The sequence below is a fragment of the Pecten maximus genome, chromosome 2 (genome assembly GCF_902652985.1).
Source record: "Pecten maximus chromosome 2, xPecMax1.1, whole genome shotgun sequence".
Lineage (NCBI taxonomy): Eukaryota > Metazoa > Mollusca > Bivalvia > Pectinida > Pectinidae > Pecten > Pecten maximus.
Genome location: NC_047016.1, coordinates 41,641,271 through 41,662,842, shown reverse-complemented (window position 1 = coordinate 41,662,842; position 21,572 = coordinate 41,641,271). Strand labels below are relative to the sequence as shown.

Here is a 21,572-nt window from a genome sequence, read left to right as displayed (position 1 = left end):
TAGACAGTGTTAAAAGCATAATTGCTGTATTTTTCATTATCCCGCGGATTAAATCTTTGTAGGGTATATCCCAGACCTTTTGTTACGTCATCTAATGCCAATGACTCCAATGATGCCAACTTCTCATAAATTGATATTGCTTACCGAGTATTATATAGGATACGTGAAAACAAAAGCATAAAATTCTAGATACAAATTCAATGTCAAGAATGCCGAATTGTCCTCTTTAAAACTAAGTTACTTAGTAACATACCGGTCGCTATTTGGTTAAAATTGTATAAAGCTACAATTGCATCATAATTATACAAAAATGTTATTTTATGATATATATAAAAACTGTTCATGTACCTAGGGTTGATAGCCAAAAAACGTCAACAGTATTGAAACAAAGAGGTGCTGTTAGTTTCAATAGTTACCGACATTTAGTAGAGTTAGTGTTGTTTATGATTTAGTAATGAGTACATAATATGCATGCCTTGATGTGGAGATAAAGACGAATGACTCCTCCCGTATTTAGATCATTTGCGTTGCATTTCTTCCTATACGATTTTATTTATCGACTTCATTGTGATGTAATATGAATTTTCAGGCCTATGATAAACATCCTTACTTACATGTATGTTATTGTTGTCTAGCGCAATGTTACCTACAAAATGTACATGTAATGTGATTTCGAAAAAAAATGAATACATTATAGATCAACAGATTTAGGAAATGTTATTATTTTTTCTCTTTTATTTTGATTTAAACAATCATTATAGAAAAATTTTCAACACTTCCTTATAATGTTTTCAGCACTCATTATCATTACAATGGTGAAGATGAATTTCTGCATAATTTTAGGGGAAAAAAACCCCCAAAAAACAAAAACAAAAACAAACAAACAAAAAAGCTAACAAACAAACAAAGACTATGACCGGAAAAATATGATAAGTAATCTCCATGTTTTCTTTTTAAATTTAAAAAGATCAACGGAGAATTTCTTTAAACAGAAACTGTAATCTAAACTATTTAATTATGGTTAATTTTGCTGGAATGAGAGTGATGTGCTATGTGTCTGAACTATCCAATGCTGTACATTTCTAAAATTTAAAGAAGGCAATATTATGTAGATTAAACATTTCGTGAAGTCGAAGCCTCATCATACACATAAACATATTTAAATTTTGATTTTGTTTTGAACATTCTAGTATTTGACCAATCACAGTATGATTAAACTGGCCAGCATTTGTGAAACAAGATTTTATTAAAATATCTAAATAATCAAGGTTATTATTGTCAAAATATCTCAATTCTTATCAAACCCGAGGAAATAAACATCATATATTTTAAGATGTTAGCATTTTAATATATAACCTATAGAGTACATTGACGGTACCATCACGTTCCTACCACGTGCTAACGATATATTAGTGTAATGTAATTACGTCACGATGTAATTCACAGGCACCTTTGGCGAGTGACACGTTCGCTATTTCTAACAAACATGTATCAGGGTTTACAGTGCAGGAGATGTCACCTTTAATTATCACATTATTGTATCATATGTGATGAAGTCTCCCCTTCTATATGTAATATTTTTGTGTAATATGTGACAAAGATAAAAAGAAATATGGCTTAATTCGTACCGTTATGTTTTCTCGAAAATGAAACACGTTCCATGCCCCTGAAAATTGATAATAATGAAAAAAAAAATAATACCGGGGGTAGACACTTTCTTTAAACATAATTAAAAAAGTCACAATAAGACTATTCAGTGAGTACCGAATTTGTTATTTGACTTCAAGTACTGTGTGACCCTCAAAATCCTATTAAAACAAACATCAGAAAACAATACACTTATTGGAAGGAAGCCTTTTGATTGTTCACACTTTTATTAACTTAAGCCCCCATTTTCGGGTTAAGATATCTTTTGACCTTGGAGAAACCATTCACAAAATATTCCCACCGTGGCAGATTAATACAGTAACTACACGATGCTCTTTCACGGCATAGTTATTTTGTTCCTCAACGTTCCTTAAACTTTAGGTTTTAGCAAGTTAATCATTATTAACTGCAAATGGTCACGTATGCCTAGTGAAACAAAGCAATTAATATATTTAATTACTCATTTAAAGAAAATGAATTTCCTGTTATATGATATGATGCCAAATGCGATGACATGTTCCTCCTTTCTCAAGTTGAATACCTAATAGCATTGCTCGGGTATAATCTAAAAGTACTCGATGGTACTATTCCACTGAGCTATAACTGTAATCATATTGGCTCCAAGATCAGTTTCTAATCTGCCACAAAGTTAGTGTCATAACTTGGAGAGGAACATCATCTTTGATTAAATGTTAGTAATGACCTAATGCCGGTCGAAGCTGATGGGGGGATTTGCACATTCTAACTCTATAACCTCACTTAAGTGTATTTTAAACACAAAATGAAATTACTGCATCCTTACCAATCTGTAATCTAATGTCTTTTGCCTTTAGCAGAAACAATTGCTTTTCGAAGAAGTGAATTCTCGTTCTAACGACTTTTTAAGTTTTCTACATGAAAAGACGTAGAAGTTCTAATTCCGAAACCATATGGTTTAATTTTAACTGTCAACTCCCCGGTCATTAAGTTTAAAATATTTTCAACAATTTCAACTTTAGGACCCAAATAGTATTATGACAACACATTACCATCAATTTTCGACCTCATATATGTTCATTAGCGTTCAAAGTTGAAATTAAGTGACTGGAATTTTACGTAATTTAACACGTATGTATGGCTGGTAATCTCGACGGCCGAACGAAGAGACGACCGTCTATAGGGAATTTATAGCATAGCGTATCAGCACCTATTAAATCTTAGTACGGTATTTCCTCTTGGTTTCAAAGTACACTAATACACAATTGTGTGTTGTGTGTACTGAATTTATAGTATTTTCCCAGAGTACAGAGTATTGTGGGTATTCTCAACAGCCGACAGATAGTCTAATCCTCTGTATCTCGTTCATAAATCGTGTTAGGACACGACCAATTAGATATTGTTAATTGAATTGTGTAGTTCGCATTCATAAGTTGTGCTGATATTACCAGGATCAGCAGACCATCCACTGAAAACATAATACTGTTTTATGACTATATCTAAATGACCAACGGTCGGTTATTGAATTCACATCGTACGTTTTCATTTTTCATGTAACGTTCCTAGTTATTTTATCAACATAGAATCGGAATCGTTTATGTGAAAATTCAATATATTTCTCTGATTGAGAGATTTAAATAGGTTATTCAATATCAAGTTCTAATGAGATGACATAATCTTTCACTACCTTAAAAGTGTGACAAAGAAATCTCACCGCGGACGTTAAGATTTGGTCCACGGTGAGATTTGTTGTTTGCTTCATCCATGATGTAAGGAAAGGTCAAAACGAACGGCACCTCATCCATTGTGACGTCACTCTTCTCGGCTTGGAAGGCCATTCACCTCTGGTCCAAATCGTAAACGTGTGTAATCTATCAAACCTAGGGTTGACAGCAGTCTTCCCCTGCTAAAGTTGGAGACAAACCAGCAAAGTGGGAGAAGATGCTGTTATTATGTAAATAACATAATTCACTATGATTATTGGTGTCTTTGTGTAATGAAATAATGACAGAGTAAAATAATATAATATAATGTAATATAATATTATATAATATATACATTGTAGTTTAATAAAGTATAATATATTATAATGTAATATAATATTATATAATATATACATTGTAGTTTAATAAAGTATAATATATTATAATACAATATGAAATGATATAATATATACATTGTAGTTTAATATAATATAATATGATATGATATAATATATACATTTTAGTTTAATATAGAATATTTTTATGAAGATTATGATTATACCTAATACAATGTGATACAACATACAACAAAGTGTCGATTGATGATTAGTCTATATTCTATCTTATACATAATAATCATCATTTGTAAATACTTATCACTCAGGTGATGTTTATACATGTAGCTATAGGTTAATTAAAATTTTCACATTGTCAAGTGATGTGTCCGTCCTGAGTGTAGCGTATATAAATTAATAAAAGAGATAACTGTTCTCTCTGATATGGAAATTTATAACATTTTTACCAGTGAAATATCGAAAAATTTTCATTCTTTCAAATGACAATGGGGAAAATAAAAAGCTGACCCGTTATATTTTGCTATAAAAGTGTAATAAACAGAATATCTAACACTATCTTCGGTAATGGAAAATATATTTCACTTGTGTGGGTAATATTTTGACATTTTTCACGAGTGCGGCACTCGTGAAAAATATCAAAATAGTAGGCCGCCTCGTGAAATATATTTGGTATTTCAGAAGACAGTTAGATATTTTTTGTCTCCAGATAAAAGATAAACGTCCTCACATGTATGTAGGCCCCGGTTTCACACATTTAACTTAAAATTTTCGATAGACTAGTTTTGAAATATCTTATTACAAGTTTTGAAATAACTTATTACAAGTTTTGAAATATCTTATTTCATGTTTTGAAATATCTTCTTACATGTTTTTAAATATCTTATTACATGTTTTGAAATATCTTATGACATATTTTGAAATATCGTGTGTTCAATTTTTTTATTCCCATGAGAAAATGACATGCATTCCGGAATTCTTAAGTGAATGACAAAATTCAGGTTGGGTGATTAGTTAATTTCCCGACACGATATGAAACATAGACACAACAAAACAATAAGGCTGATTCTGTTTTTGCAGATTGAATATTTTCCATGACAATTAAGTTGAATAAAAATAAAATTTAAATATACCGAATCATGAATATAAAACAGCATCATACAACTGTTTCCTCCTCCTAGGACATGACAGTGTTGTCAGTGACACCATACGGCTATGTCGTCTTCTGGGACTCGTCATTGATAGAAGGGACATCATCCAACTTGTTCCTCCTCCTTAAACATGTCAGTAATGCTAGGGACACCATACAACCGGCCACTCTCCGTAGCTGCCCTGCAGGTAGGGTGTAAGAATCGTCCCTGCTGCCCCCATCGCATGATCGTAAAATGAATTTTGGATCTTATCTTTTCTCTTCTTATTTACACCCTTTTTCTTCCTAATGTCTCCCTTGACAATGCCTCAGGTTTGGCCTTTAGTTGAGCGTTCGCCGCTGTGAGGAAGGCTTTGTGTTCTGTCCCCTGGTCGAGACATACCAGAGTCTTTGAAAATGGTAGTTGCTGCTCCTGCTTAGCGCTCAGCATACTAAGACTGTGACGACTGGTTAGCCCGTCTTAGCCCTGTCTTTGGCAGTATGCTTCAGTGAGGTAGCACTATAAATCGGCAAAAGTTCCGGCCTTTCACACAACACGGACATAACACAAACATACAGCAGCCTCCCAAATCACACATACACACTCACCTCACTTCACCCATGCATATCGCACGCACGGGAGGTCGTCCTTAAATGACCTTAGCTATTGACAGGACGTTAAACAAATAAAACCAAAACCAAAACTAAACCTCCACGTTACATCTGGTTCCTCCTTCTAGAATATGTCAGAGATGCTAAGGTAATCATATAACTGGTTCCTCTTCCTAGAACTTGTCAGTGATGCCATAGACCAAAAGATGTGAAAAAAAAAAACAATAAAAGATTTCCTGAACCATAAAGCTGTTTCGTTCTTCTATGAGTCTTCAGTGATGCTAGGAACATCATAGATGCTGGGGACAGAAAATTTCTGTTTCTTCCTTCTAGGACTCGTCAGTGATACTATAGACATCATATAGCTGTTTTGTCCTTCTAGGATTCCATAGTGATTTTAGGGACGGCATACAGTTGTTCCGTCTTGCTTGGGGTCGTCAGTGATGCTGGGAACGGCAAATAGCTGTTTATTACATTTTTACCAGTGAAATATCAAAAAATAATTCATTCTATAAAAGTGATATTTTTCACTAGTAATACCAAAATAATTGACCAATCAGAAAGCCCGACATATATGTCAGCACCTGGACAGGGGAAACTACTTTTTTTGTTTACAAACTATCGCTGTAGTCCTAGTTAGCATACGGGGTAGGGTTTTCGTTGATAAAAAATGTAATAAACAGAATATCTAACAGTGTCTTCAGTAATACCAAATATATTTCACTCGTGTGGCTAATATTTTGATATTTTTCACGAGTGCTATAAGGACTCGTCAGTGATATTTGGGGCCAAAACTTGGAATCTAAAAGGGACGCTGGGAAAATCAAATTAAGTTTTAAATATCCAAATAACGAAAGGGAGACTTCCTAGTTTGATTTATTCCGTAATTTCGTAGTAACAATAAATTTATTCTATTTTGTAGCTGCCGATAAATATTCTTTTTTTAAAAAAGGCACCGATGTATTTCTGTTCGTTTTTTTTTTGTTGAAACTCCACTTTTTTCTGAACAGTCTCTGATCTATCAAGTTGTCATAGATATCAGTCGAATTTGTACCAATTAATCTGTTTTTCATAACTTATTCTCGGACTGAAATCAACGTTGAACGATTACATTTCCTTTTTGCTTTCTTTTACAGAAAATACATTTCAGAACGCCAGGTAAGGTTTAATGTAAATCTATAACTCGTAGAATTCTTATTTCAATTCATGCATCCTTACCTATACATTAATAAGATAATCCAACTAAAACGTTACTAATCTGGACTATAATTCTAAAGTTTAAAATGGGGAAAATGTTTTAAAGTACTATAATAATCAATTACGATATGCCTGTATGTTTCTTCGATATGTACAAAATGTAGATTTCCACTGTTACTTACACTGTTGACAGTATATTATATGTCAAGGGTCATCTGCAGCTAAGAAACTGGCTATGCTTTACTATGTTTTACAAAAGTAACTGCATCAGTTCCAAATCATTAATTCGTGTGAAATAGCTCATTTATTTTAAATGACTTGTACAGATATCATCCACTGGTCATGATATTGTCTTATCAACATTTCACGGCACCAAAACATATTTTATGAGTCAGAAAAAAACGTGTGATAATATTCTATAAGTCGGCACCAATGAATGATATTTTACGCGAGTGTATAATGGGTGTGAATGCAAAATGAATTTCTGTAAATAATTTTTAATAAGAGTCATCATAAATCACTAATATTTTTAGAATCAATATTTTTTTTTCTACAAAAAAAATCGTGATAGTACTGAAAACATTATTTTTTGTGTTTTTTTTTGTCAGAAAAAGAAAACATTCTCATATCTTGTTTTTTATGATAATGCGATTTTTAATTTTGAACTCAAAGCTACATAAATGATTGAATTATCCTGTTAGCCATGGTTTGATGAATTTTTCAAACACCATCCTTGTTTTCATCCAGTGTGTATGCTGTACACCGGGTACGATGTGAGTGACAACATCACCCCGGGTATCCAACGTCTTCAGCCCGAACGAGTCCTGCTCGTAAAACTGAAAAATTATAGAGTGATACATGTACATATATTTCCCTGTCAATACACTTATTGACATAATATACTATACTTACATTGTCTACTTTAATATTGAAATTCTTAAATAATTATAAAATAGTTAATCAATGTGTTGCCGAAAATATAGGATAGTGACCTGAATGTTTTGAATTAACACTTGGCACTTCTGTTGAGGCAAATTCTCCGTTAACTTTTTATTTAGTGTTTTGCTATAATTTTACACCCGTACATAGTCATTACGTGGGCATATTTTTTCAACTATGAGACCAGAGACATATATGTCGCATGGACGTCTCCGATGAGATTTAATTTCCAATTTCGCTACAACGAGAGAAAAATGTAAGCGAACAAACGAGTTGTCTCCCTTCTGCCTCTTGTGAAACTTCGCTCTTCATCCTGCTTAATTCGAGAGAGAATATATCATTAATGATGATTTGTAGTACTGATTTATTGTGTTTTAATATCAATGCTTCATACCTTCTGATTTTTCATCGGTACCACTGTTTCATTACCGTCATAAAATCCGAAATGGCTGCAACAAAACAGTTAATATTTACAAATCTACAGAGGTACAAACAGGTTATAAAACATTAACATACAGGTTTATATCTTATATAAATAGAAATAGAAATATAGGTAGGAGATTGATAATCAGACCGGCTGTTGATTACATTATAGGACGGATACGCCCGAACCTAAAAATATCGGTTCATTTTGGAAATAAAAAATGAAGTAAAACTACAACATCTTCTGTAATATTTTATGGATTTACATGTATTATAAATCTGAAGAAATTGTTCTACAACTGCACGGGGACTTATTTATGTAATTATAAGTTACGACACATTAAGGAAATATAACTACTTTTTGTTGGTAAGTGAGAAAGGCATAACAATTTACTCTAATAATTTCATTTTCGAGATGTTTATTTTCCACAGCTTCAATCCTTTCCCGGAAGGAAAATAGCGACAATAAAACCCTTTAAAAGTCATATTCTTTAAATTAACTTTGATCGAAGTATGCATGTATTTATATCAAATGTTAAGGTGCTTCCCCACAGTTACAGAGCGTTTTATTCATTGACGATCCCTAAACCAGACGGTGTGTACCTTGACTGCCAAGGAGTGATGACGCCGTCATCCGGCCCGCCAATCATTATCAGTTTCTTCAATCGCAGAAAATTGTTTTTATACTCTGTTAAAGAGATAGCATAAATGGAACATTGACATAGACAGTATACATGGGATATTGGCATAGAAAGTATATATGGAATATTGGCACAGAAAGTATATATGGAACATTGACATAGAAAACGTATATATGGACTATTGGCACAGAAAGAATATTTATTGAATATTGACATAGAAATTATATATGGAATATTGGCATAGAAAGTATATATGGAATATTGGCATAGAAATTATATATTGAATATTGGCATAGAAAGTATATATGGAATATTGGCATAGAAAGTATATATGGGACATTGACATAGAAAGTATATATGGAATATTGGCATAGAAAGTATATATGGGACATTGACATAGAAAGTATATATGGAATATTGGCATAAAAAGTATATATGGGACATTGACATAGATAGCGTATATGGAATAATGGAATAGACAGTAGATACCATATATGGAATATTTACAAAGACTGTAAATATAGAATGTTAACATACATTTTTTGAACTAACAACCTCAACTCATTTACATCCCATGATATTCATAGACGACATAAATATTTACACTAGGTCTCCATTACTGAAACTCTTAATCATTTTAATCACTAAAGGGAGGTTACTGTGGTAGTCATCATAACTTCTCTTGAAATGGACGTTAAATATATCATGTCATATGTTATTTTATGGATTATTTGCGCTTCGTTCTTTAGAGTAAAAACATACAATTATTAAGCACATTCACGCCCTATTAAAAATACATTACGCTTTATCAATTATACATAAGTAGGCGAATAAAAAGTACAACAAATTCCTGTATTGATGTGAGATACGTTGGAGTTACCTCCCTTGTATCTATCAGTTACGTACGTGTGGCATTAGGGGTGGCAGTGTCGTTGTCTAGCGCTGCTAAAAACTTGTTATACTGCGTGTACAGCGCCTCCTGGTGGGGATCTAAAGCAGAAACAATATCTGTTTATTATTATGACTGGAGCTGAATTCGCATCGAAGGGCATAAGGATCGAGTAATCTTCGTAAAATATTACATTTGTAGAACCAAACGGAAGGAAACATTGATCAATACCAACTAAGAATAGAAAAGAAATAAGTTAAAAAATACTATGATGTAACACAATAGGCATTATGTATTACCGTGCCAGTAGTTGGCGATAGACCATTGTTGTCCCACGTCTGAGTAGAAAAACCTGGAACAAGCAAATAATAATATTCAGAATAATTTAGTAGTATATTGGAAATGTGATCTCTTGTTCTGTTTCTTATTTCAGCTAGAATAAAAAGAGGCATTATCTACTACTTTTATAAATTACATAATAACAATAGCTCCAGACATGCCATGAAGTAATCTAATACATAACCACTGCTTTTGATTAAAAGGTACTTGAAAATTAACTCGTGTAATTATAAATTTACTATATCTTTACTAAGAGTTAAATATGGACTTGTATATTGATTTCTTACATACCATCAGTATATTTTATGCATAAATAATTCAATTAAAGTTGAAATAATACTGAATTAATTTCCAGTTTAATTATCGCCAGAAAGCCTGAAACCCCACGTAATGGAAGCAGGATCATCTTTTACACTTACTTGTAGACGTTTTGTTTGAGGTAGTTTGGGAAGAAATACTGCAAATACATAGTATCTAAAACCAAACAAAATCATGCCTATGAAAGTAAAAAAGTTACAGTGATTGATAAGATCACTAGCTATAATATGTAATATTTAGTTATAATCAGCGACTTAATTTATGGGTGTTATAGCCTGAGGCACTGGGTGTTATAGGCGTATGGTGGCAACTGCCTTTTAGCATTGTGTCAATTAGATAATGCGGAGCAAATGTAAATATATTGTAATGCAGACATTATGGTACAGTATTTTATATGGAATGTCCTCAGATTAGTGCTTACCATTCACAAATTCATATCAATACTAAAATAGTGAAAGGAATTACAACGAATTTTGTTCATCATTTAATCTCAAAATGTAATTCGGTTTATGTTACTGAACACTCACTCAGAAAAAACCTTTGATGTCATCAATTTTGCTTTTCGACCAACAAACTCTTAAAATACCATACCTCCATACTGCCCTGCTTGTGGCGAACTGACAGAGATGAAGTTGTTGACGTTGTGAGGAAGAACAGAAAGTAGTCCCCTGCATATCAATCCGCCTTAGGAAGAAGTACAACAGGAAAAATGTATTATATCAAACACTTGCTATCATTGATGCATTGTCACATTTGATAATATCGTAAATAATATCATTATTCACTTTGATATTAAAAAGTTTGAAAGGCTTAAAATATGTATATCGTTATTTAAGTGTTCATATGGATGGTTTGTGGAACATTATCAACTAACTGAAACTAAAAAATGAATTGAATTAGAAAAAAAGTGACTTTGATTACTTCTTATAAAGCCTCTTTTATTATGCCCCCATCACACTAAGACAAAGACCACGAAGACCGCACTGCGTCCTTAAAATTTCGAGAAACGCAGCGGGGTCGTGGCAAAAATGGAGAATTTTGCAGTTGTCACGTTCATATTACGCCCTCATTACGTCCTTGCTGGGTTCTTACTACGTCCTACACGTTTCCACTAAGACCTTATCTCGCGCATGTTCGCGCGTGCACCACGCTCTGTGTGTTCTTAATACGCTCTTACTACGTCCAAAAAGATCTTTCTACGCGTGCATTACGTAATTACTACGTTCTCTCTGCGTTTGCCCGTTCCCTATAAATACAACTTGACTTGTTTCTTTCGTCATAAGTCGATCATAATGGCCAAATTGTAGTCTTCTTTCAACAGAAAGCCAAGGACGAACCCAAAAAAGCCTAGGTTGTCTTTTATTCCTTCTTCGCCTTCTTCGCAGCATCAAAAGTGCGGCCTGTGCATCAATAAAAACCTGTTGTCCTTGAATCAGAGCAAGATGCATAAGAAGTTCTTGATAACTTGTAACCATCTTCTTTTGTAGTTTGAACGAAAGTGATAATGAATTAAACTTGAAATGAGTATTTATACAGCCGATCCTCTGGACGTGGTTTTGACGTGGTGGTAACCTGTGACAGACGTGTCGTAAACTTAATGAGCACCGTAAGAACGTACTGGAAACCTAACGTGGTCATCAACAACGTGGTATTGGCGTACCTTGGTCATTGTACAAGCGTAGAGAGGTCGCAATAAGAACTACATTGACGTAGCAAGAACGCACTGACAACGCAATGAGAACGTAATACAATCCTTTCCATCAGCGCTACGCTTCCACTGCGTCAATGAAGTTCTCATTGGGTTTTGGTTACGTCATTACCACGTCAATACCGCTGGTACTGCGTCCCTGTTACGTTCTTACTACGTCCCGATTGGACCACGTCCTCGCTACGCTTTTTTTTAACATGCTCAAAGTTTGTTCACGTCCTCCAGGTCCATGAAGACCATAACACGTCCTTATCGGTCTCTATTGAGTCTTTACTACGTTGTACAAGTTCTTTCTGCGTTCGCATTGCGTTCTTCAATTTCTTCCAGGACGTGGTTGGACGTAGTGGGAACGTGACCTAGTGTGATGGGGGTATAAAGATATAAAAAATTATCAAGTTAAACTTCACAATCCCTATTGGGTTTATTTTTATTCAATTCCCGTCGAATTTTCTGATTCGTGGCTTTGATTGCCAGTCCGCTGTTATTAAAAAAAAAAAACAAAAGAAAAAAACAAAACAACAACAATATTTTGTGATGCATGCATGACAAACTTTCGGCGACTCATTTACATGTAGAAAGTAGAGCTTCTTTGTAATCAGTGGGTAGCTTCCCGGTTTAATGTGCAATATGAAGAACTACTGTACTGACACTCACATTATATCATCACTAGGGTATATATTCTATATGTAACTTATTATTGTAATTTTGGTATAATCTATATATTACGAAAACATAGAGAGGTTTTAAGATTTGTATCGAATAAGTTTACCGGTAAAATGACATGTCTTGGATAATTTCCGTTTGCGAAACCATCACATGTATTAGACAATAAGAAATGAAAGCTGAATTTACCTTGAGAGAAACATATGAGGTTGACTCCCTCAGGGTTATTTACCATGGCGTCTCTCACCATTTCCTTAATGGTGTTTACCTGGGTCCACATAGGAACCACACTTTGTAAATGGTTAAAGGCATTGATTGCCGTAACGTTTGTCCCTGGAAATGCCTGTCGTTCAAAAAACAAATTACATTAGGCATTGCTAAAATTACATTATATCAGTTGCTTTAGACATTTTAAGATATATATTACATTAGTTGTTTTAAACATTGTTGAAATGTTCATTACATCAGTTGTTTTTAGACATTGCTAAAGTGTACATCACAATCATCGTAAGCATTACTGTATCGAAGTGTTTACAACGACACTTTTACATATGAATACATCGATCGTGTGTGTTACCATATACATCACGTGTGTTACCATATATAGCACGTGTGTTACCATATATATCACGTGTGTTACCATGTATATCACGTGTGTTACCATGTACATCATGTGTGTTACCATATACATCACGTGTGTTACCATATATATCACATGTGTTACCATATATATCACGTGTGTTACCATGTACATCATGTGTGTTACCATATACATCATGTTTGTTACCATATACATCATGTGTGTTACCATGTACATCATTTGTGTTACTGTACACATGGTGTGTGTTACCATATACATCATGTGTGTTACCATGTACATCATGTGTGTTACCATATACATCATGTGTGTTACCATATACATCATGTGTGTTACCATGTACATCATGTGTGTTACTGTACACATGATGTGTGTTACCATAAACACCACGTGTGTTACTATACACATCAGGTATGTTACCATATACATCACGTGTGTTACCATATACATCACGTGTGTTACCAGAAACATCACGTATGTTACCATATACATCATGTGTGTTACCATGTACATCACGTGTGTTACCATATACATCACGTGTGTTACCATGTACATCATGTGTGTTACCGTGTGCATCATGTGTGTTACCATATACAGCACGTGTTTTACCATATACATCATGTGTGTTACCATGAACATCATGTGTGTTACCATGTACATCATGTGTGTTACCATGTACATCATGTGTGTTACCATATGCATCACGTTTGTTACCATATACATCATGTGTGTTACCATATACATCACGTGTGTTACCATATACATCACGTGTGTCACCATATACATCATGTGTGTTACCATATACATTACGTGTGTTACCATATACATCATATGTGTTACCATATACATCACGTGTGTTACACATCATGTGTGTTACCATATACATCATGTGTGTTACCATGTACATCACGTGTATTACACATCATGTGTGTTACCATATACATCATGTGTGTTACCATGTACATTATGTATGTTACCATATACATGATGTGTGTTACCATGTACATCATGTGTGTTACCATGTACATCATGTGTGTTACCATATGCATCACGTTTGTTACCATATACATCATGTGTGTTACCATATACATCACGTGTGTTACCATATACATCACGTGTGTCACCATATACATCATGTGTGTTACCATATACATTACGTGTGTTACCATATACATCATATGTGTTACCATATACATCACGTGTGTTACACATCATGTGTGTTACCATATACATCATGTGTGTTACCATGTACATCACGTGTGTTACACATCATGTGTGTTACCATGTACACCATGTGTGTTACCATATACATCACGTGTGTTACCATAAATATCACGTGTGTTACCATGTACATCATGTGTGTTACCATATACATCACGTGTGTTACCATATATATCACGTGTGTTACCATGTACATCATGTGTGTTACCAAATACATCACGTGTGTTACCATATATATCACATGTGTTACCATATATATCACGTGTGTTACCATGTACATCATGTGTGTTACCATATACATCATGTTTGTTACCATATACATCATGTGTGTTACCATGTACATCATTTGTGTTACTGTACACATGGTGTGTGTTACCATATACATCATGTGTGTTACTATACACATCAGGTATGTTACCATATACATCACGTGTGTTACCATATACATCACGTGTGTTACCAGAAACATCACGTATGTTACCATATACATCATGTGTGTTACCATGTACATCACGTGTGTTACCATATACATCACGTGTGTTACCATGTACATCATGTGTGTTACCGTGTGCATCATGTGTGTTACCATATACAGCACGTGTTTTACCATATACATCATGTGTGTTACCATGAACATCATGTGTGTTACCATGTACATCATGTGTGTTACCATGTACATCATGTGTGTTACCATATGCATCACGTTTGTTACCATATACATCATGTGTGTTACCATATACATCACGTGTGTTACCATATACATCACGTGTGTCACCATATACATCATGTGTGTTACCATATACATTACGTGTGTTACCATATACATCATATGTGTTACCATATACATCACGTGTGTTACACATCATGTGTGTTACCATATACATCATGTGTGTTACCATGTACATCACGTGTATTACACATCATGTGTGTTACCATATACATCATGTGTGTTACCATGTACATTATGTATGTTACCATATACATGATGTGTGTTACCATGTACATCATGTGTGTTACCATGTACATCATGTGTGTTACCATATGCATCACGTTTGTTACCATATACATCATGTGTGTTACCATATACATCACGTGTGTTACCATATACATCACGTGTGTCACCATATACATCATGTGTGTTACCATATACATTACGTGTGTTACCATATACATCATATGTGTTACCATATACATCACGTGTGTTACACATCATGTGTGTTACCATATACATCATGTGTGTTACCATGTACATCACGTGTGTTACACATCATGTGTGTTACCATGTACACCATGTGTGTTACCATATACATCACGTGTGTTACCATAAATATCACGTGTGTTACCATGTACATCATGTGTGTTACCATATACATCACGTGTGTTACCATATATATCACGTGTGTTACCATGTACATCATGTGTGTTACCAAATACATCACGTGTGTTACCATATATATCACATGTGTTACCATATATATCACGTGTGTTACCATGTACATCATGTGTGTTACCATATACATCATGTTTGTTACCATATACATCATGTGTGTTACCATGTACATCATTTGTGTTACTGTACACATGGTGTGTGTTACCATATACATCATGTGTGTTACCATGTACATCATGTGTGTTACCATATACATCATGTGTGTTACCATATACATCATGTGTGTTACCATGTACATCATGTGTGTTACTGTACACATGATGTGTGTTACCATAAACACCACGTGTGTTACTATACACATCAGGTATGTTACCATATACATCACGTGTGTTACCATATACATCACGTGTGTTACCAGAAACATCACGTATGTTACCATATACATCATGTGTGTTACCATGTACATCACGTGTGTTACCATATACATCACGTGTGTTACCATGTACATCATGTGTGTTACCGTGTGCATCATGTGTGTTACCATATACAGCACGTGTTTTACCATATACATCATGTGTGTTACCATGAACATCATGTGTGTTACCATGTACATCATGTGTGTTACCATGTACATCATGTGTGTTACCATATGCATCACGTTTGTTACCATATACATCATGTGTGTTACCATATACATCACGTGTGTTACCATATACATCACGTGTGTCACCATATACATCATGTGTGTTACCATATACATTACGTGTGTTACCATATACATCATATGTGTTACCATATACATCACGTGTGTTACACATCATGTGTGTTACCATATACATCATGTGTGTTACCATGTACATCACGTGTGTTACACATCATGTGTGTTACCATATACATCATGTGTGTTACCATGTACATTATGTATGTTACCATATACATGATGTGTGTTACCATGTACATCATGTGTGTTACCATGTACATCATGTGTGTTACCATATGCATCACGTTTGTTACCATATACATCATGTGTGTTACCATATACATCACGTGTGTTACCATATACATCACGTGTGTCACCATATACATCATGTGTGTTACCATATACATTACGTGTGTTACCATATACATCATATGTGTTACCATATACATCACGTGTGTTACACATCATGTGTGTTACCATATACATCATGTGTGTTACCATGTACATCACGTGTGTTACACATCATGTGTGTTACCATATACATCATGTGTGTTACCATGTACATTATGTATGTTACCATATACATGATGTGTGTTACCGTGTACATCACGTGTGTTACCCTATACATCATGACGTGTGTTATCATATACATCATGTATGTTACCATAGTAGATCCTTAAAATACGACGTATCCAAGTTATAACCTACATACTACGCTAGAGGTTGAGCAATCTTACGTGTGTATGTACGTGTGCGTGAAATCTATGCGTACACGCAACGTTATTCGCAAAGTCGTAAATCGACGTTACGACATGTATACGTGCACGTGTATCAAGGTATGCTTTAAGGATCTATTTGGAACACTCGATTTTTCAATGTTTTATAACTTATGCAAGAAAGACCTAATTTTGTAAGAAAATAAAAACACTCAAAAACATAATATACAAAAAGTTTCATTGTGAAAATGGTCATTAAAATCCAATTGTCTACATGTTTGGAGCTACTTGTAATCACCTCACTAAAAGTTGTTGCTACGTTTAGCAGAACCACCAACACATAAATCGATGACGTTATGCACACCATAATCAGAATTTCTGGGGAATCCTCTTCTACACACGTTCACGTAGAGTTGCTTAACCTCTTTACTATGACAAATAACATAAAAAAAACCCAGTTAGATTTATTGATTTCAAGTATAATACGTTAAAGCATATGTTGTTTTGACCTATAGGGAAATCTTTCCAGTCGAGTAAGTCAACAAAAGTCAATAACAAACCGGAAATTTAACAGTTAACCATAGGCTAGAGACTGATTACGTATTTCCGGTTGAACTTTTCTCATTCATTCGCGTCCTCGTTGCTGAGTTCCACATAACAAAGATTGTTTATGGCATCAACGATCAGATCCATTTGTACCGGTTTACAGAAGAACAAACGAAAAACATTGTGGGTTCCATAGGCTGTCTTCTTACTAAATTGACGATTTGTTAACAGAACAATTACCAACTCCCTATATCACGCACCTCCTATTGTTTCAGATTAACTAACCTCTACCACGCCCATCATCCCGTCTCAAGTTCACATTCCTCTATCACGTCACTCCTCACATCTCAGACTCACATACCTCTAACACGTCTCCCTCACATCTCAGATTCACATACCTCTATCACGTCCCTCCCATCTCAGACTCACATACCTCTACCACACCCCTCCCATCTCAGACTCACATACCTCTAACACGTCTCCCTCACATCTCAGATTCACATACCTCTACCTTCCTCCTTACGTCTCAGATTTAAACATATCTCTACTACGCCACTCTTTCCATCCCAGGTTTTCATACATTTTCTACGCCCTCATTCCATTTCAAATTCACATACAGTACCTATTCCACGTCCTACCTCTCATCTCATGTTTACATACCTATTCCACGTCCTACCTCTCATCTCAGGTTCACATACCTATTCCGCGTCCTACCTCTTATCTCAGGTTCACATACCTATTCCATGTCCTACCTCTTATCTCAGGTTCACAGACCTGTTTCACGTCCTACCTCTCATCTCATGTTCACATACCTATTCCACACCCTACCTCTCATCTCAGATTCACATACCTATTCCATGTCCTACCTCTCATCTCAGGTTCACATGCATCTTTCCCTCCACGTTCCTCATTCTATATCAGATTCACCTACCTCCTCCACGAACCCCTTCAGAGGGTCAGCCTCATCTGGTGCCGCTATGATTCCATGCATAAAAATGATCGGTCTGATACTTTCAGCATGGTCTACAAGCATGTAAGTTAATGCCAGGAACATAAAGCGTGTCACCATATTGAAAAGCCGGTACCTCCAACAACTGGCTTATCGTACGTCTATACTGACCCGAATACTGGGAGCAGATAACGCTAAGAATGTTTTACTATTTCTGATTATTTTTACTACAAAGGGCGAAACATTCTTCACAGTAATAAATTGTGTATGATTTAGAGAAAATTTTATTTTGTACAATTCAAGGTATGCCTTTTAATTTTACTAGAATTTTTCGCGTGACTGTTTGCCAAACGTATGCAAAACCGGATTTACATGTACTCCCATATTGCCCGTTCATATACTCAAACTTTCCTTTCTTGTACGGCATATCTTGCAAAACAACTAATTATTTTATGAAATGACGTCACAAACAAAATATGTATCAAATAATGAATATTTTCCGTTAACGAAACACGTTTTGCACGGTCAGAACTATGTGTACTTATGAGAAGCAGATAATTACCAATATGTCTTCCTTAAAGACTGAATAATATATTGCTGACTCTCGAATTCCTAATCCTTGGTTTATTTAGTTTAACGTCTTATTAACAGCTAGTGGCATTGGAGGACGTTCCAGGTTTTGGAGGTGAAGGGCAAATTGAGTACCCAGAAAAAACACAATGGCCTACGGTCACCACCAGGCAACAACACCGCGTGAGTTGCAAATTCGAGACCAAGAGGGCTAGTGATAAAGTGTCGGGGCACCTTAACCACTCGGCCACCGCGGCCCCGAGCCTTAATCCACTCATGCTTTTACCAATTCACTAATTATTGTACTTTCTGTACCTTTTATAACTTTTCATTATCACACTCGATTTTGCATACTGCAGTAGACAGGTCAAGTTATCACTACTGTCCGAGAAGAATTCCACCAGGATTGATCGTTCCTTTTATCAATTCAATCAGGATCATTCCTTTAATTATCATTTCAAAGTCCTAAATCCACATTAGATAATGTTGAACAAGTGTTGTGATATTATTTACAGGACATTGAACATTAATAACAAGAGTTATAACATATATCACAAGTTAAAAAAAAACAAAAAAAAAACCAACCAACAAACAATCAGTAGATATTGATTATGAAAAAACAAGACGTTGAATACATATAATAAGATGCATAGTATCATAATGTTTCAAAACCATTAACGATCTTGATCTGTGCTTTAATTAATTATTTTGCATGCTAACGAATATTTGCCCCGGTGACAGCAACCTGATAACCTAATTTAATAAGATTCCGATATAACAGCAATGAAGAAAAACCAAAGTTAGTATTACCTATATGAATTGTGCTGTATCTGTGTATGTTCCAAAAGGACATGAAACCATCTCATTCTCAACTCTCATCTCAACTTTCTCCACATATTTCCAATCAGTTTCACAGAATTTGATTTAAAAAAGATTATATCTTACATTTGAGTAAACTAGATGACGTTCTCCACCAAGTTATCAACTGTTGATAACGCCTTATTTTGGCAGCAGAACGATAAACAAAAACATACATTCATGTTACCGCATGGATTAACATACCTCATCCACCCATTGCCTCAACGGATCCGCTTCATCTGGCGCGGCTGTGATTCCATGCATATAGATGATAGACCTAATACTGTCAGCATGATCAAGTAGTAAACCAGACACTAATGTACATACTAACAACATACACCTTATCGCCATATTGGACAACTGATTTGTAGTGTGCCTTATCGTGCCTCGATACTGATCCGTACAGAAAGAACAGATGACAGCAAGAATGCTTTTACCATGGTTGACTATGATTATTAACATTTAGGACGAAAGCCATGCCAGACAATTCAAACATAGTCCTTTGTCATTATATATTGTTTTGTTATGTAACATTGACGTTAACGGTTATGCATAGTATGCATATACTAGCAGGACAGGATCTTGGAAAGGTTATAATTATCTCTTCACTGTAGGCGATCAAAAGAGATAACTCATTCTATTTTCTTCACCCCAAAATCTTAAGGTCATAAACAACAATTTAGTTGCTGTCTCCATTTGGACACTCGTTATCTGTTACTTCCTATCATATCCGATATTTTGCTGTCTGGATTGAACTTTATCTACATTCTGCCAGTAATTAGATAAAAGTGCAAGTGTTAGGTAGCAAAATCCTATTTAAACTCTTTAAACAATGATATTGATTCATTGCATCACACATTGATAACATTCGTTGATAATATATGATGATTAACATTACTCATCACATCTCTGGGGTGCATTGTTGTCAATATCGTTCATTGTCATTTGAATGAATAATAAAAAACACTTTGTGTATATATATATGAATTTACCGAATCTCATTTAAACAGGCATATACCTATTGTTCTGGAATTGCAATACCATTTATAGGTATTGTTCAACAAGTGTAAGTTTACATTGTAGAATTCGCAGGTATTCAGTGAATCTTACAAAAAGGAAAAAAATTGAAATCCACAATACCATGAACAGATAGCTTGAAGCACCAATTTCTGTTGTCAAAATAGCCTACAATATATATATACAGATGTTTTATAAGATTTCTGTCTTCAGTGATATCGACAGTGCTCGGAAGTCTATGTACGCGTGAACGCTCCAGAGAGTTATTCAGTTGACTGACGCTCTGACTTAACGCTCGATGGGTCTAGCATGAACGTTTCTTCGTCTTCCAGAACATAACCGCAAATGATTAAAGTTGATAATTTTCTCACATCCTTAAGACACCGAGCTAATTATCTCCATGTGATTTTAACAAACGAAAGACCTTGTAAATAAGTAGTTAGCGCCCCTAGATACGCAACATTATACCG

General features: G+C 34.8%; 1 protein-coding gene across 2 annotated transcripts; it reads right to left on the bottom strand.

Moving 5' to 3' along the window:
* Nucleotides 1-7,250: 7,250 nt before the first annotated feature.
* LOC117322119 (lysosomal thioesterase PPT2-A-like) lies at nucleotides 7,251-20,937 on the bottom strand. 2 transcript variants are annotated; one of them, XM_033876879.1, is made up of 9 exons: nucleotides 20,290-20,937; nucleotides 12,727-12,880; nucleotides 10,758-10,850; nucleotides 10,268-10,322; nucleotides 9,809-9,861; nucleotides 9,527-9,610; nucleotides 8,583-8,667; nucleotides 7,951-8,005; nucleotides 7,251-7,453 (listed from the first exon to the last, which is right to left on the bottom strand). In XM_033876879.1, exons 1-9 carry the CDS (start codon nucleotides 20,545-20,547, stop codon nucleotides 7,307-7,309), a joined length of 984 nt encoding a protein of 327 aa, XP_033732770.1. In that variant the 5' UTR covers nucleotides 20,548-20,937; the 3' UTR covers nucleotides 7,251-7,306. The 2 variants fall into 2 exon arrangements, with proteins under 2 accessions (XP_033732770.1, XP_033732771.1); XM_033876880.1 differs by lacking the exon at nucleotides 20,290-20,937 and adding an exon at nucleotides 18,640-18,821.
* Nucleotides 20,938-21,572: the final 635 nt, after the last annotated feature.